Raw genomic sequence first — 18,033 nt, forward strand, 5'->3', positions numbered from 1 at the left:
GCAAGCATTAGAGCACCGTTCGCAACTGATATAGTTACTTCTATGATATAGTTGCTCTGATATAGTTGCTTCTATCAAGCAGTTTCGCTTTCCACGTTCATGTGGTGGAGGTGTTATGCGGTGCATCCATGCGGTGTCAGTCCAAAACAAAGTCATCCCTCTTCATTAGGAAAAAATCGAACATCAAGCATTATTAAAATATCTCTGTGATTGTCCTCACTAGAAAATCGAAGACCGATAGGGCTTCTTTCCCTTTGTCACAACCTTTATCACTGCAGGTCGTCTTTCAGCGCAGGCCTTCGCAGACCCTCCCATCCTATGGTCACGCCCCTGAATCATAACATTAAAGTGCAGCCCTTTTAGGCGCGCACTAACTCGCCCCTCTTTCTCGCAATATATCATTAGAATATGTTATGAATTGAAATCTTATCCGCTCTAAATTATGATGAATTACAAACAAAACTAAAACAGTGTCTTGACGTACACGCCTATGATTCTTCTGCTCATTCGTTCAAGAAGTCAATCTGTTGTTGTACTCTATTTATTGTTTTACTTCGTGTTTCACCATATTTTCATGTTGCTTGTACAAATGGCTTTGATTTAGGCTAGCACGGAGTTTCACTTACTGCTTTCATTTTTTTTTAGTTGTGATCTTCCCTCACGTTAACGTACAGTATCTCTTTTGACGTGCAATTATTTTAACAAGCATTATTTGTTTGAATCACGAATTGTAATCATCCTTGATTTATTGTAACACCAATTGGTGGGGCGGGAGGTGTAATGACTTTATGGGTTTTCAGGGTTTTGGATGTGTTCTTGTACTCTGCTTTTTTTCTTCCTACGTTCGTTGGGCACATGGTAGTTAACATCGAGTTCGATGTACTGCTATTCTAAATTTTTTTGCTTGTGTAATTTTCTATTCTAACATGAAATATCTGTTTTAATGTGCGCTATATCTATCATCGGTCTATTGCAACATCGCTGTGTAATGCCCGTATGGTTCTCTTAATTACGTTATTGTCTTGCTTCGTTCCTGTGGTTGCTGTAGCGGCCAAACGCAAGCGCACCCAGAACAAACGCTCGCAACATTATTTTTTATGTATTCGTGGTCATTGTTATGCCTCCTAGCTTTATTGCAGCATCACGTAAAAAAATTGGTCTATCTCCTCACATTACAAAAAGATACTCTTACCATGTCCGGTCTTCCGGTGTTTCATTAATACTCGAGTACCGGACACTGGTTCTTACCAGCGTACGGTAATCCTGTGAACGACATCTTCGGAATCTTCGTGTAACCACCACACTTTATAGACACGTTTTCGTGTTCCATAAGCGTTTCTGTCGAAAAAAATATCTAAAGAGCCAAGACGTCCACGATTACGTTACTACAAAAACTTTCCACTAGAAGAAAAGTACAATAACACACTTGGCTATTGCAATAGTAGCTGGGTGTTCCACAGTTGTGGAAATCAAACCAAAAAGTACAGACAAAATTTACTTCCGAAGAGTCTGCTCTAGTTTATAGGGCAACAGCTACTCCAGAAAATGATGTTCGTTCTGCCCCAACGCCATTGTTGATGTAGATTTATTAGGTGAAGTTACCTTAAAATTTTTATGGTGCAAGAAAAATTGGAAAGTGGAGAAGATAATGTGGTTGGAAAAATTGCGGCCTTCGATACGCAAAGCCTCACGACTTCAATTGTACTAGGGAGCTGGAATAATGCCAGCGTTATGCCATTGCATCAGAAGGTGGCCATTAAAGAATTGAATAATTAAAGGGTCATTAGCTTGCTTTGAGCATTGTATAAAATAGGCACCATTATACTTTTCAATAGAATCAGGGGAGCACTCAACATTAATCAACCAAGAGAACAGACTCGCTTCAGGGAGGGATATCCTACGGACCACGTCCATATCAACCATCAGGTACTTGAGAAGCCTGGGTGGTACAAGAAACCTCTATATATGGCTCTCGTAGACTATGATAAGACATTTATACAGCAGAGATACGAGCAGCCATGGAGTCATTGCGTAATTAAGAAGTAGGGGAGACATACGAAAATATGCTTAGCAATATCTACTAAGATTCCATAGCAATTTGTTTCTTCACAAATAACGCTAGTTAATTCGAGTTTAATGGCGGAAAGGGGAATAAGGCCATGCTGCACCACAAAAAAGCAGAAAATTTCCACAAAAATTTTTCAGAAAGAAAGTAGAAAATTACCTTTCAAGAAAGGAGTCAGTCAAAAAGACAAAATCCCTCCAATGCTTGTCGCTGCCTGTTTAGAAGTATTCAAGCGGTTGCTGGGAATGTTCAGGAGTGAGGATCAACGGCGATTATTTCAACCTTCGGTTTGCAGACGACATTGCCCTGTTCACCAACGCTAGGGATGAATTGCAACAAATTATTGAGGACCTTAACTGAGAAAGGACCTTCACCGTAGCACGAGTATGCATAATTGTGTTCTGGTGCATTGTGTGAATGCACCGAGTGTTGTGTATTTACGTAACTGGCCCCGTGAAAGAACCTGCTGAGCTGGTAAGAGTCAACATTGCCTCTTTCGACACTTGCCTTGTTTAAATATAGTACCTTTCTTCCTTTTTTTTCTTGTTCTTTTTTCTTCTCACTTGTAAGCATAACTTAGTAGCTTTTATTCGAAGATTTCTTTTGCATACCGCAAGCTCTATTGCGTCCTTATATTTTGCATCGGTGCCGCCGCGAGTTCCCACTCGCTCGCAAGCCACTCCCTACGATCAGCGACGATACTGACAATGACTCCCCATTTTCAGGCACGACAACGATACCGGCGCCCTCGAAGGAGCCCACAACTGCTTCAACGTCAGGGACTTCGTCACGTGGCAGCCCCCTGAATATTACCTTCCCACTGACTACACCGGCTACACCGAATGCACCACCAACAACCACTGCATCAACACCAGAAGCTTCCCTCATCAGTGCAGCCTCCTTGCAGCCATAAGCAGCAGAACCCGAGCCACTAAAATCGACAGAAAGAAGCAGCCGCAGTGGTGCAAGATCTCCCACGCAGCGACAACTCTCTTTTGAGGCCATCCACACGAGTGCAGTAAGCGTTGGAAACAACGCCAATGCTTCACAAGATGAGCGCCCTGATCAAATCTTTCTTTCAGCACCAATAGACGACCCGTGCTTGCTGGCTGAGTACACGAAGAAACTGCGGGACCTGCCTTGAGAGCCTGTTTCTGCTAAACAGTGGTGTGGTTTTCGGTCCATTCTGGGCTATGCCACTTAGGCAATTGCTAAAGAGGTTAATCTTCCACCGGCAGCCACTGCTGGCAAATCAAGGCACCCAAGCAACCCAGACAACGCTTAGCAGTTGCAAAGGTTGTACCTTCGCAACCAGAGCCGGGCCTTTCACCTCATCGTGGAAGGCGAGTCAAAGCGTTGCTTGATCGCCCTCGATAAGCTTGAGAAACATTTCCCCGCATCGTGGGCACCCAGGAACGCAGACACCGGTTTTCTCCTGAACAGTACGTGTTGCAATGACTTGACAGAACCCTGTCTAGCTAAACTGACTGACAGAGAAGTGACCACGCGCCTTCGCAGATGCGAAACCATAGCCCCTCGGCAGTGACCACTTTACGCGCCAGCACTGGCACTCAAGTGACCCTGATGCCTATTTCTTACAGCAGTGTTTAATGTCTGCTTCAGGTACCAGCGCGTGCCCACTGCCTGGAAGGAGACAAGGACGTTCCTTATCCAGAAGAACGGTGAGCCTCAGGACGTCACGAACTGGAGACCCATCGCCCTTGGAAGCACAATCACCAGGCTGTACGCAGGGTGTCTCGCTTACCGTCTAATGCAGTGGTTGAGCGACCCAAAGTGCCCTCGCGGTGTCTGAAGGGGTTCCTGTCGCACGACGGCGTGTTCGAACACAACTTGGTGTTGCAGCAGCGCCTCGATGCAGCGTGGCCCGGCGGTGGGGGCATCTGGCATGGCGTTCCTCGACTTTGCGACGAATTTGGCTCTCTTCCGCCCAACGCTCTCGTTGACGCACTCAGCGGAGTAGATGCCGGAGAGGACTTCTGCGCCTCTGCTGCAGACCTCTACCGCGACAAATGCTGCATCGTGGCTGAGGCCAACGCGACCGCACCAATCAACATCTCAGCCGGGATTCACCAGGGTTACCCAATGAGCGGCCTGTTGTTTTAGCTGGTGATCGACACCGTCATGCGGGCAGTTCAGGGAGGCGACAAGCAGCACAACGTGCTTTCCTACGCCAACGATCTGATGCTGCTGGAGGACGACCCAGATGAACTCCAGAGCAGCATTAACGTAGTGGCAAACCTCATCTCTCGATTGGAACTTCACTTCAGCTCAGCGAAATGCAAGAGTCTGCACATCTCTGGCAAAACACCCGCAGGCACCCGGCCAACGCAATTCATGGTACATGGTGAGGCAATTCCTTCCGCAGGGGCAGTCATTTCTAGGGCATGCTGTCGTCTTCTCTCTGTTGCCAGACAGCAGCACGACCAATGAGGTGATCGACGTCGGTCGCAGCCTGATGCACTCCATGCTCGACCCTTGGCAGAGGATTGATGCGGTGCAAACTTTCGTTATTCCTGCACTCAACTTCACCATACATTGTGGGGTTGTGGGAAAAGCAGAGTGGGCATGCCTCGACGAAGACCTCCGGCCGCTAATCAAAAAGACATTTTTTTTCTGTCAGCAGACTCGGCAAACGGGTACAGAGACAGAGAACGACTTCCGAGCTCTAGCAAGCGAGCTGCAGTTGGTATAGACCGTGGCACGGAAGGCCTCCCGCCGTCTAGGTGCTTCTTGGCAGATGCAGGAACATGGTGGCATCATCACTTGCGGCAAGGACACCCTGACTACAAAACACCGCACTAATGTGGTGAGAACGCTCCGGAATAGCATGACGGGAGCACGGGACCACGAGAAACCTAACCAAGCAAAGGTGATGGAGTGTGCTGCCGCTCACACTTCATGCGGTCTGGCCGCTTCACCCGGTTCAGCGACTGGTGCTCCATTTACAGGGCACGCCTCAACCTGCTGCCCGTGAACGAAGCCAGGCCCTGGGAACGTGCCTGGACCAGCACTGCGGGGTATGCGGGTACACGCAGGAAACGCTTCCGCAGGTCCTGTGTCACTGCATGAGTCACAGGTCTGCATACACCATCAGCCACAACAAAAAGGGTGCAGACTGCCACCGCAAAGTTCACGGTGACTCAGGATAACCGACCTGTCGGTGACAAGACGCCCCGCCCCTATCTGGTCCTTACCAATGGAGAGGAGGCGATCCTCGTCGACGTGACCTGTCCGTTCGAGAACCGAGTCAAGGCTCTGGAGGCAGCTCGACAAGCGAAGGTGGAGAAGTACAAACACATCCGGCCCAGTACCTCTTCGCCGCGACCGGCGAGTCAGCATCGAGGCAATCGTCGTCGGTACGCTCGGATCCAGGGACCTAGGTAACGACCGAGTCCTGAAATGACTCTGCAGCAAGAGCTACCGCCGGCTGTTCAAGCTCGCAATCAGTGAAAGCATTGTGTCTTCACGCGAAGTCTACTCCACGCACGTGGCATCCAGGTGAGGGGAACACGTTTCCCAGTGGACTTCGCCTGCCACATTGTAAGAAGACTTCAACAAACACACGTAAATCTACGCAGAAACACGCACACACAGGTTTGTCTTGAATAAAGGAAAGTTACAAATATAGCACACAGTTATTTTCATCACGTATAAAATGTGTACAGCATTTCAGAAAACCTATGTTCTTACCATTTGTACCCGCCGCGATTGCTTATTTGCTACGCTGTTGCGCTTAGATTCTAAGCGCGAGGTCGGAGAATTGAATCCCGGCCACGGCAGCCGCATTTCGATGGGGGTACAATGTGAAAACACCGGTGTACTTAGATTTAGGTGCACGTTAAAGAACCGCAGGAGGCGCTAATCTCCGTAGTCCTCCCCTACGGCATGCCTCATAATCAGGTAGTAGTTTCGACACGTAAAACCCCATAATTTAGTTTTTTGTACCCTTCTGCCTGGGACGTGTTCGGGTTCCAAGTGTGACAAGGGTAGTTCGAGGACTCGTTACAGCTCTTGCAGTCCGCTACCCAGAGTCTAATGGGGTATGTGCCCTTGTACTCTTTTTGCGCAATCACCAGGAACGGCCCACATTTTTGTTGACGCAGGCCGAAAATTCCCGGAACCGGAGCTATAAACAGCTTCGCTGTAAAAAAGCACACACAAGAAACAAAAAACGATGCCGCGTACGTCGATTTGATCAACAAGCGGTACCAGGAATTATTTGTAGAAGCACAAACTTCCTTATTACGGAAAGCATCGGGGCACCGCACTACTGTTTTTGACCATAAACAGTGTTGACCATAAACAGTTGCAACCATCATGCTTTTGACTAATAATTCGAATCAAAATCGTCTAGTAATCAGATAAATGCGGGATGAAGATTCGTCGTTTGCAGCACGCAATTACGTACAACATCACTTCAATGCCTATGCTTAAAATGGTTGCCTGGTTAATTCCCACATTCTCGACTACTCATTTTAGCGTAAATAAGGAACACACGTTTGATTCTTGCAACCTTATTACAAATTTTACCGTTATTGAAGCAAGCACGTGGCTAAATTCTACCAGTGAAATCACTACATATATTTTTTGATGACCTAGCTTCCACTTCGTTTGGATTTCACAGAAGGTTTAAGAAGACAGGGTGGCGTTTTTTTTTTCTTTGCTGTATACTGTTTCCAATTTATTCCAGCAGCAGGTTAAGCAAGACAATCATTGCCGTGATGTGTCTTCATAGCAGCAACGTACAAGATTAACTGTGCGGTGACGGGTGTATATCGGTCACTGTCATGCGGCACAATAGTACGAGTGCGGCTTCTTGCAGATCCTAGGGGCATCTGGCCCGAGAAGCTCGCAGGCGAAGCCAAACAGATCACGCGAGGCCTTCTGCTGAATTGTGGGGTTGTGCGCTCCGTTGACCTCTATCCACGGCACGTACCCGATTGGTGGCTTATGGTTCCGCGTCCTCTTTCCCATCTCGTACAGAAGCTGCGCACCTTCGGGTCCACTGCTGCATCTGTCCAAGACACCCCAGTCGGTACCCACCTTCACGGCACACGGCTTCCCAGCTTTGGTGGGATCGTTCTGGCTTAGCATGCACGCAACGAAGTCGAGAAGCTTTCGGGTCGGGTGGACATACTTCACAGCGCACGTCTGCACTTCGTTGATGTAGCACTCGTCAGGTCCGTGCTGGCACTGAATTTTGACGGTACCGTTGGTGACGTGCATGTGGGCGTTGCCGAAAGGCAAGATATCGACGTCGAGGTAGTCTTCGAGCTTGCCGTATGTGGGGTGGAGTTGGTGCAGGATGAAATCGTGGCAGGCATAACAAAGTCCTTCGTAGTAGAGCGTGATATTCACGACTTTCTCGGAGGATGCGGAGCATAAGAGAAATGCGACAGCAAAAGTCACCACAAGAAGTCCATCTCGATGCACACGGGATGACGGCATTTTCGGCAAGAACTCGTTTTCTAGGTGACACCGGGCGGGCAATTTTCTCTATGGCGGCAGCGGGGTATAGTCGAGCCCGCGTCAAATGCGACGATTAAATACCTGCACGGGAAAAGGTGCCTCTAGTAGAGAGTACCTTGTAATGTATCTTATCTAGAGGAGCGATAACCATGCATTGTGTCATTCACCATTATCGCTCCTTTGTGCTCGCCATCGAGAAGAAACGCCCTCGTGAGTACAAAATTCAAGTGGCGTGTGGTCCCGCAAATACGTAGCAGTCTTTTCCCTTGACCTGGTGGGCAATTTTCCAGGTGTTTCTTGTGCGCCTAAAACAATGTAACTCTGAATGGCCTGCGGCCTTTCCGCTGTAGAAACAGCGATGGCGCAGCACGCCAGGGTTGCAACATTTTTTGCCCCGATTTCCTCGTTTCATGAAAAAAGTAAGCAAGCCTGTCAGGAGCTCTATTCACTAGAATAACCTTAGCGTAAACCTACGTGTGATTATAAATATCGTGCACGCAGCAGCGATTATCTATGAACCATTTTAGACCAAGCGTTTTCTATTACTCAGCTGACACAGTACTTGGTGTGAAGGGATAGCTGCATGTGGATAGCTGCAGTACCTTGCAGTGGCGTAGCCAGAAATTTCGTTCGGGGGGGGGGGGGGGGCTCACTTTGCAGCGCGGCCTGCTCCTTATAAAATTAGTCGAGGGATCTATATATATATATATATATATATATATATATATATATATATATATATATATATATATATATATACACATAATGTCTGTCATTCAATAACCTTGTTTACATGTTTGTACACATGCAACGACCAGGGGAAAATCTCAATGACGCTTTCCTTTGTTAGAATGTACTGCGCAGGAGCAGCTGTCACCGGTTGTGCATTGCGAGTAATTGCTCCGAAATTATAGTCGCAACAGAGAGCACATATAAAAAGCAGGAGTTCTGCAACATATACAAGGGCGAGTCAAATGAAAGTGAGCCAATGCGAATATATGACAAACGGGGTACTTTATTTAAAAGTAGTCACCATGAGTATTTAGACACTTGTCCTACTAACGAATTGCGTAATTCCTGTCTCATAAAACTCCTTGGGTTACTGCCTCGAAAATCTGTAAATGACTACACGTCATCTTCCGACACGAATCTGGTTCCCTTGAGCAGTTTCTTCACATTTTACCAAATGTGGAAGACGCAAGGCAACAGGTCTGGGCTGCATGAGGGATGTTGTAGCGTTTCCCACTTGAACTTTGCCAGTTTTGTATTAACCACATCAGCGACGTGGGAACGGGCAATGTCGTAAAGCAAGATGTCCCCAATGCTCAATTTTCCACGTCGTTTGCTCTTAATTGCGACACGCAGCTGATCCGATCTTTCACAATATCTGAAACGATTTAGAGTCTCTCCAGGTTTAAAAAATTCGGTCAATAGTGGCCCCTAACGATCTAAAAAGAAGTCAACGCTTTTTTGGCATAAATGACGGCCTTTGTTTTCCTTGGGAGTGGTGAATTCAAATGTTTTCACTGTAAGCTTTGCCGTAGTGTTTCAGGCTAGCAGTAGTGGCACCATGAGTCATCCCCGGTCACTATTGCAGTCAAAAATTCGTCACCCTCATCTGGAGTTCTTTGACGTGCACTTAAATCTAAGTACACGGGTGTTTTCGCATTTTGCCTCCATCGAAATGCAGCCGCCGTGACCGGGATTCTATTCGCCCGACCTCGTGCTCAGCAGCCGAACACCATTGCCACTGAGCAACCACGGCCTTTTCAATTGTGTTGGGGGTGACTGCACGGTGGCTTTGGCCCGGCCATGGATCGTCTTTCTAACTTTCATGTGCTTCTTTGAACAGTTAGCTACAACGCTTCACCGTGGCCAATGACACGCAATGTTCAACGCATACGGCAGCCATACGGCGAATAATTTCTTTTTGGGAAACATCTTCATTTGTCAAAAACCTCACGACACCAAGCTGTTCAACTTTTGAAGTGTCCATTATGTCACGCAACCATGTGCAACCCCGTGTATGAGCGCATTAAAGAACATTTAACCTCACCTCTGCATGTCACTTGTAAAGTAGATGCGTATGTGCTACGCACAAGCATCGAAAATAATGAACCGAACCATTATTGCGCGGGGCGGGTTGTCTCACTTTCATTTGACTGGCCTTGGGACATTAGAAATGCGAAGATACAATGGAACATACAAATGTGAAGATACAGCTTGATACAGGGCAAAAAATTGGCACTGGAAACAATGTTCACTGCGCATATGCACAAAACCTCGCAACAAGATATTTAAATATACGCATAAGTCACCAATAAATCTACGTACCTAAGAAAAAGTCACTATATATAATGCGTCAAACAAGGCAAATAAACAGGTTCCGCAACCACAGATTCACAGATCACAGCACCCCCCCCCCCCCCTCTTTCCACTCCCAAAATGTATCGCGTGCGACGGAAGGCGGCGCGCTTCCTCCCCACTTTTCTCCCTTGCGCACACAAGACTCGGCCACCATCGTCGGCTCACCCCCTCCCCTTTTCCCTGCACGTTTTCACTCGCACATAGAGCATGCGGCGCGTGGTCACGATGTTATCGCCCTTGGTCGTTATTTATACGGAACATGAGGGCAACGACAGAAATGCGCCTGGATTCTTTATAGAGCTGCTATCGCAATAATAAAATAGTATCCGGCAACTGAAGCGTCCCGTCGCCCATTACTTTCCGCAAGAGAAGTAACAAAATCGAACTTTCACCATGCGAAAATTCGCTGCGCCGCAACAATGTCTTCTTTGTTTTTTGTGGGTGGGGGGTGGCGAAATAGAATAACGAAAAGGAAAGCATGTTGGCTACAATCGAATGCCTACTTTGGGCACCTAGTGTGGCTGCCGAAGGAATATCGAAGAAAACGTGTGACGCTTGGTCCACAGGAAACCATACGCGTACTGCTCGGTATCCTACACCGGCGAGACAAAATTTTCCGGAGAGGTTGCGCTAAAGCGAACGCGTTGCAATCTATCGAGTCCCCACAGTGCTGGCGGCGAGCGACTCTGCATTGTTTCTTTTTCTCGTCTGCTAGCCAGAAAGCGTCCAAAACTCTGCCAGGCGAAAATGTAGTCAGCCAGAGAAAAACAAACGCGCATCCAAGTGCGGCCCGCGGTTATCGATGCAGCACGAGAAAAACGCATGCACTCTGGCTGGATCGGCAGTTCGCGGGTTGCGAGAAAAAAAAAGAAAAAGAAATGAGAAAGAGGCTCAATATATCCTCGTGAACAAAAGTCTAGGTAGAAAAATGAATAAGAACTTAGTTACGATGGTGGCTTTAGTGTCATGACATGGATGCTTTGGCGCAGGTGAAAAAAAAAATGTTTATATTCTTTTCTGTGACCTGACAGCACAAATGAACCACCACAACGCTTTGTCTCATCGGACCTCGCTGCGTGCTTTGTCAACTTGTCTGATAGTATATTGATTTGGCTTGTCTCGTTGTATGGCCCGATGTACGACTTTAGAAAAGTCGATGCACCTTTGGCGTCAAATGTTTACAACAGCATTAAACCCAAGAAGTTCCGGAATTGAAAATCTAAAGCACGACTTTGAAAATGTCAATGAACATTTCGCATCAAAATGTTATGAGAACTTTATACCCATAACGTTTCAGAATTGAAATCCAAGCGCTCCGTAGATTCCGCGGCCTCCGCGAGATGCCGAGATGAGCCCGCTCGCCTTCAAAACGCCCTTGAAATCTTGTGCCCGGTGGGGCTCCTTGCGTTACGATATGTGACTCCCGATGCATGGGCGTTGCCCCGAAATCCAGCCCGATTTAGCAATGTTCGCGCTAAAATGTCTTTTCGAGCGTGAATTAAGGACATTCTAGACAAAATCGAGCATGAGTTCTGGCGCCGGGAGTTGTTTTGGTCGGCGGCACATGACAGCACGAAAAAATTTCGGGGGGGGGGCTGAAGCCCCATAAGCCCCCCCCCCCCCCTGGCTACGCCCCTGGTACCTTGTCATGTATCTTATTTAGAGGAGCGATAACCATGCATTGTGTCATTCACCATTATCGGTCCTCTGTGCTCGCCATCGAGAAGAAACGCCCTCGTGAGTACAAAATTCAAGTGGCGTGTGGTCCTGCAAATACGTAGCAGTCTTTTCCCTTGACCTGGTGGGCAATTTTCCAGGTGTTTCTTGTGCGCCTAAAACAATACAACTCTGAATGGCCTGCGGCCTTTCCGCTGTAGAAACAGCGATGGCGCAGCACGCCAGGGTTGCAACATTTTTTGCCCAGATTTCCTCGTTTCATGAAAAAAGTAAGCAAGCCTGGCAGGAGCTCTATTCACTAGAATAACCTTAGCGTAAACCTACGTGTGATTATAAATATCGTGCACGCAGCAGCGATTATTTATGAACCATTTTAGACCAAGCGTTTTCTATTACTCAGCTGACACAGTACTTGGTGTGAAGGGATAGCTGCATGCACAGGACACCATGCCCGGCAAAATTTACTCGCTTCGCCTAGAAGGATGTTGGTGCACCACTACAGTCGTAGCCACGCCACTAAAGTGCTGCATTTTAGTAGAATTCCATTAAGAAGGAAGGTCTATAGAATGGTCTCCTATAAAGCAGACATAACATTCGTACACTCAAAAACGAGATCCAAGAAAGAGAGACAGCACGCAAATCACATTATGTTAACCAACAAATATTTTTTTTTAATGACGAAGTCTTTCATGGCGAGCTAACACCACTTTTAGGGATCGCGTATATTTCTAACACCCCTTTCATGAGGCGATCCCAGAGATAGCGCAGCCTAAAAATGCGTGCCGATATATTACAATTACTGTTACTATTCGATACTTTGTTACTACGAGGGCGAATCACAGAGTTTTTCCCTTGTATTTCTTTTATCTAAATTACTTCTGTACATGTCAACATATCCATTCCAAACGTGGGATCTTTCTTGGACCGGCCAAGGCTTATCTGCCTGTAACTCCGTGGTACGATGCCGCTGTCAGTTGTTGAAAATGGAGGTCGTGCTTCACGCGTCCACGGCGTACGAGTAACGAAGTGCGATTCGTTCTCTATAGACGACCGCACGCCAAGTTTCATCCTAGACGCCAGCGCTCATTTCTCCCCTGGCGGCACGATTTCATCTCCAACGGTGGTTTCCGTCGCCGCTTCCCTTCGCGGTCGCGCCCGCGTTCAGTTCGCGCTGCGCGCGAAACGTCTCATGTTTGCGACGGCGCCTCTTCGGATGACCGGAAATTATTGTTGTGTTGTTAACTGTCACGACAGCAATGTAAACATGAAAAGGTTGATGCCACCAGTGAAATTCTGCCGATTCACAAGAAAATGGTACGAAAGAAGCAGACGACAGACATGATTATGCGCCGAGCGAAGTAAACATCTGGCAAACGAAGCGAGCTCGTTTATTGATCACTCCTGAGTGTATGACGGTTTCTATATGTAACCCACGTGAAATTAATAATTACTCGGTACATAATCCTTTTATTCATATAAAAACTTTAAGTTAAACGAGCGCTTGTCCTGTCTTCTTTCTCGTGTTTCGTTTGTGTGTGCGCTGTCTAAGAATGGAAACCACGTCTGTTGTATGCGCTAGCAGTGGCCGAAGTTCACGCGTGCCGAGAAATTGAATATGTGCATGATGCATTGAACATGACCGGAGTTCATTCCCGCTTCACCACCGCACCGATCGATCGGGTTACTGGACGATATACACCCGCGTCTTGGTCACGCCGGCATTGCTGAAGCAGGAATGATTAATAATACTTTCAACTTCCGTCTCTTGAGTACTGTTAAAAAATGACCAAGCTGTCTACATTGCTGCCTCTATTCCATATTGTAGGGGACGTACTAGTTAAAGTTGTGTGCGCATGTCGTACTTGTGCTATGCAGCGATATATCTTGTTTATTTCCGCACAGTGTCGATAGAAGTCCGTTGTCGCCATCAGAGACAACACGGATTTGTAGCAAACATAATGTGAGAAACTGCAAAAATGACTTTAGCTCGTAGGTGCCGTATGTATGTGCCGCATCGTATGTGCTGACGATTTTTCCGGCGGCACATACGATGTCGTTTCCAATTACCTGCTCAGCGTCCCTTACATGGTTAAGCAGACGCTGCTGTTTCGCCGCATTGCAGCCATAAAAATAATCGTCAAGCGTACCGATCTTCTTAAAGGCAAATATAGCGTGTGCAGTTTGTTTCACACTAAGGGGAAAACTCGGAACGTATTGCGTCGCGATGCGGCAAGCAATGGAGTCGTGCGGCGGCAGCAGCTCGAGCAGGCGCACACGCTTGAGGGGCAGTGTCGTGATCTGCGTCGTCTGCTACGGCGGCGCGCGCTGGCCGCATTTTCGGGAAGCGTGGTACTGTCAGGGGCAATGCACCGATTTCATCGGTACTGCGGGAACTGAGCTGATATTCTTTACTAAACGTTGTGCGTCGCCACACTCTGATCCTTCATTGGCGATAATGGAGTTCCACAAACTTCTTTTGACAACATGGTTCATTTGTTCTTTCGAAAGGCCGGAGTACTGAGCGTGTGCACGTATATTTCTTCACTGTGTGTGCTACCGTAATGAGCAGCGACAAAACGCACCAAGATGTGCGCGCAACGTGCTCAGTCTTTGTTTGACTCGAAAGGAAAACAAAGCACTCAACAATGGGAGTCGAACACGGTGAAACAAACGGACACGATTAAATGAACGTTTTAGGTTCTATGCTGGCCTCGCGGATCGCACTTGACGGGATCAAAGCGTCCGCTGTCCAGCTAGATAACGGGTCGAACGCAGTTGAACATTTAAAACAAACTTTAATTACACTGAGAAGGTCAGAAAAGCCAGTTAAAAATACACAAAACGTTCAGTTTTAGCCCCGTAAAAAAGTGGTCCGGTCTCTAGGGCTGGTGGGGCGAGTCTGCCCGTCCCGCGCCTTTCCAACTGTGGTTTCCATCCCCGTCGACGCCCCCGGGCACGGGAAACAGCCGACCACCCCGAAGCGTCGTCACTGGGTTTCTTTCAGGAACCGAACGGAGGGAGCGGGGTCCTTTCTCTCGCGCACAGCTTGGAGTCCGCGGGGGGCCAGTGAAAGAGAAAGCCATAAAAGTAAGGGAGGCCCGCTTCCCTCTTGAAAGAAAAGTCTGGCCGTACATTCGCGACGCGCACAGAACAGGTTCAGACAATGAGCTGGAAGTGATTTTTCTCGATAATCTTTCGCTACACCAGACAGACCCTGCCCGCCGGTGGGGAATTGGACACGTCACGCTCGGAACTTCAGTTAGTATCTCGTCATGTCCCCAGCGGCAGCGATGACAGCGCTCATCCTGGAAGGCAGTGAAGTGTAGAATGACTTGATCAGGGATGTGCAGTGGCGTAGCTAGGTTGTCTGGCACCCGGGGCCCATAGGTCTTCTGTCAGCCCCCCCCCCCCCCCCCCCGGGTGTAGCCGGCGGAAAGAGGGGTGTCTTCAGACGTATATGACACCCCCCCCCCTCCCCCCACTGACCCCTTGCACCCGGGGCCCACGGCCCCCCGGCCCCCCCTGTTGCTACGCCACTGGGGATGTGTTCATTCGCTGCACGTCTCAGTCACTGACGATGGTGGATCGAAGCCTATCCTCGTGCGACTGATAGAGGGGATGTTGCGCCAGCGATACTTTCAACGAGCCCCAGACATTTTAAATGATGTTGGCGCCCGGGGATTGAGGCGGCCGCTCCAAGAGAGTGACTGCGCGCTCTTCTAGCAGTTCTTGCACAGCACGAGCAGTGTGGATCGGCGTCCTATCGCGTTAGAATATATAGTCGCCTTACAGAAACGGGCCGTCAAGAATGTATGGAATCAGTACGTCGTCTATGACTGCCATGCAGCGATGAACTTACATTCGAGGCGTATCTGTGGGCGTCGCGCAACGCTTAGCAAAGAATACCGGCTCCTTTCACGCAGTAACGATGTGATCAGCGCCCTGCACCTGACAGTAGAACGTTTCTCGACAATGCGGCCAGCGTGCGTCGCCGTAGCAGACGACGCCGTTCAAGATCCCGCCCCTCGAGCATCTGCGCGAGCTGCTGCCGCCGCTTGACTCAAGCGCTCGCCGCATCGCGATGCAATGCGCTTCGAGTTTTCCCCTAAATGTGAGAGAGACTGTACACCGCCCTTCGAAAGAAATGTCCACGCGCACACACCGCGCGCGGCGCGAAACGTGCCCAAACACGCGCAGTGCAGGAGGCAATCAAGGCGGCGCGAAGGAGAGATGGGAGAGGGGTACCACCGGCTAATAGAATTTTGCTCCGCATGCGGCGCTCTCAACGCCGGCGCAGCAGCGCCGCTCTCGGTGCCGTTCTTGTCTATGGAGCCAGGAATGAACGCTGTGATGTGCGAGATGTGTGAGGTGGTGTTGTGAGCTCGTCAAATGTCCATGAAGGCTTTCATGACAATGAGCGTTCGGGGAGGCCGTTTGCGTCACTGACTGACACTTCCGGCGTGGATGCAATGATGAAAGAGGATAGGCATGTGTACCTCAAGGACACTTCCAGGCAGTATGGCATTTCGCATGGGAGTGTTCCAGGCAGGACAGCGATTCACGTGCAACGATGAAGCCAAGACAGCAGTCCGACGGTGGTTCCTCGGGCAGCCGGACAAATTCCACCACAGGGCATCTCAAACGTAGGGCTGCGATGGAACAAATATCTTAACCATTGTGGGGAATACGTAGGAAAATAGTGCAAGGTACGTAGAATAGTACGTATGTTTTTAGTTACCTGTATGCACCTTATTTTGGCTAATAAAAATAGGGGCAAATACTTTCTGATCCGCTCACATATTGCGGTTAATGTTCCCATGTAGGCATGTCCACAAAAATCCCTTTAAATGAAACATCCACACAAGAACATAACTCCTTGTCCATTGACATGTTTGCATTTGCGTGTGTATTGATTGATTTCGTGTAAACATTTAGCATGGAAGCCACAATGTATCAAAAAAAGAAAATAACACAGCCATGAAAAAAGAACAGAAAAAGAAAGAAGAAAGACTAAAAATGGAAAAACGAGAAAAGAAATACAAAACAAAGGGGGAAAAGGAAAATAACAGTGGAAAAAAGAACAAAAACAAGGAAGGATATATAAAAAAAGATTATTCAAGGAAGCAAGAACTACCCTTCACTGAAATGGCCCATATATTCTATTACTGAAAATATGTCTCATTCTATCTGTCCAAGTAACTGTTCTTCAAAATCATGCGATGGTGAAAAAATGCGTTCATATACATAAATAAATTCACTGACAAATATTAGATACCTCCTAGTTCCAGACAGCACATCTATGAACATAAAAATGCTCATAGACAGCAATGTTCATAGAAAAACAAGCATATGAAAACAATAACTACTGTAGAACAAAGAAAAAAAAGACAAGTTTCCGCACCTTCCATGGATGAAAATAAATTAATATGATAGCGAATTAACAGCGGGAAATAAAGGATATTAATATAGAACACATCCGAGCATGATAAATAGTGTACAAGTGGCATTAAGTAAAGTATATGAAAAAGTAAACAATCCATAACAAAATTAGAAAACAAAAAAAGGTCTCCCCACATCTCCAAGACCACTCTGATAGTATAAACTAATGCAGAGTTATAAAGGAAAGGAATTAATATGGATGGCCAACATTAATTCATTTGGCTCTGTAGATGGAAAATAAAGAAAATAAATAAACATAATCCATTTTAAACGTGACGGGGTGTGGTTCCAACAATTTCTCGTGTTTTTCTATTCCTGCAATAAAGTAAAACATTCATGCTACAAGAACACCTCAAGAAGATATCAACAAGAAGGTCAAGTCAAGATAACCAGTGCAAGAAATCAAGATTAAACAACAGAGTCTCTTAGTCAGCAGGAAATTTAATTTAAAACAAAGGTTCTAAAAAAGCCCGCCGATCAAGCTCATTGCCGAGGGCTGGTGGCGCTGATGGTGATGGTGCACTCTTTTTCTCCGGAATTCCATTTGCCCACTTCCATATCATTTATCTCGTAATTGGTGTTTACCTGCTATGTTTCTATGGTCGGGCCGAGATCTTTATTTTTACTAATTTACTCGCCTCACGATAACGCATGTGAATATTACTATTATTGTTATTATTAGTACTTTGTTATTATGAAGCTGGCAATTGTAAATGGAAAAACAAAAAATGGCCGTCACTTTAGCATGCGCCAAACAGGGTCAAGGCGAAAGCTTGCGAGCTCAAGAGACATTCATTAAATTGCTTGATATCCTCATTCGAGTGCGTTGTTACTTCTTACTACTTGTTTTCTTCTACCAAAAGTCGTGGGTTGGAGTGCCTCAAATAAATCTATCCTAATTGACGTTGCCTTTTGACATGATGAGCGGCATCGTAACAAGACGTGAAAGAAGACGACGACGAACGCGAGAGCAGTGGCACGAGGGCGAGGGGCAA

At 47.3% G+C, this 18,033-nt stretch overlaps 1 protein-coding gene across 1 annotated transcript; it reads right to left on the reverse strand.

Annotated features, from left to right (window-relative positions):
- Positions 1 to 6,730: 6,730 nt before the first annotated feature.
- On the reverse strand, positions 6,731 to 7,636 carry LOC135919461 (gamma-interferon-inducible lysosomal thiol reductase-like). Its single transcript, XM_065453291.2, has one exon. The coding sequence runs from the start codon at positions 7,532 to 7,534 to the stop codon at positions 6,872 to 6,874; it is 663 nt and encodes a 220-aa protein (XP_065309363.2). The 5' UTR covers positions 7,535 to 7,636; the 3' UTR covers positions 6,731 to 6,871.
- Between the last annotated feature and the right edge of the window lie 10,397 nt (positions 7,637 to 18,033).

This window comes from Dermacentor albipictus, chromosome 3 (assembly GCF_038994185.2).
Source record: "Dermacentor albipictus isolate Rhodes 1998 colony chromosome 3, USDA_Dalb.pri_finalv2, whole genome shotgun sequence".
In the NCBI taxonomy this organism is placed as follows: Eukaryota; Metazoa; Arthropoda; class Arachnida; order Ixodida; family Ixodidae; genus Dermacentor; species Dermacentor albipictus.

Coding starts and splice junctions, on each gene's coding strand:
- LOC135919461 (XM_065453291.2), bottom strand. CDS start 7,534: ATGCCGTCATCCCGTGTGCATCGAGATGGACTTCTTGTGGTGACTTTT.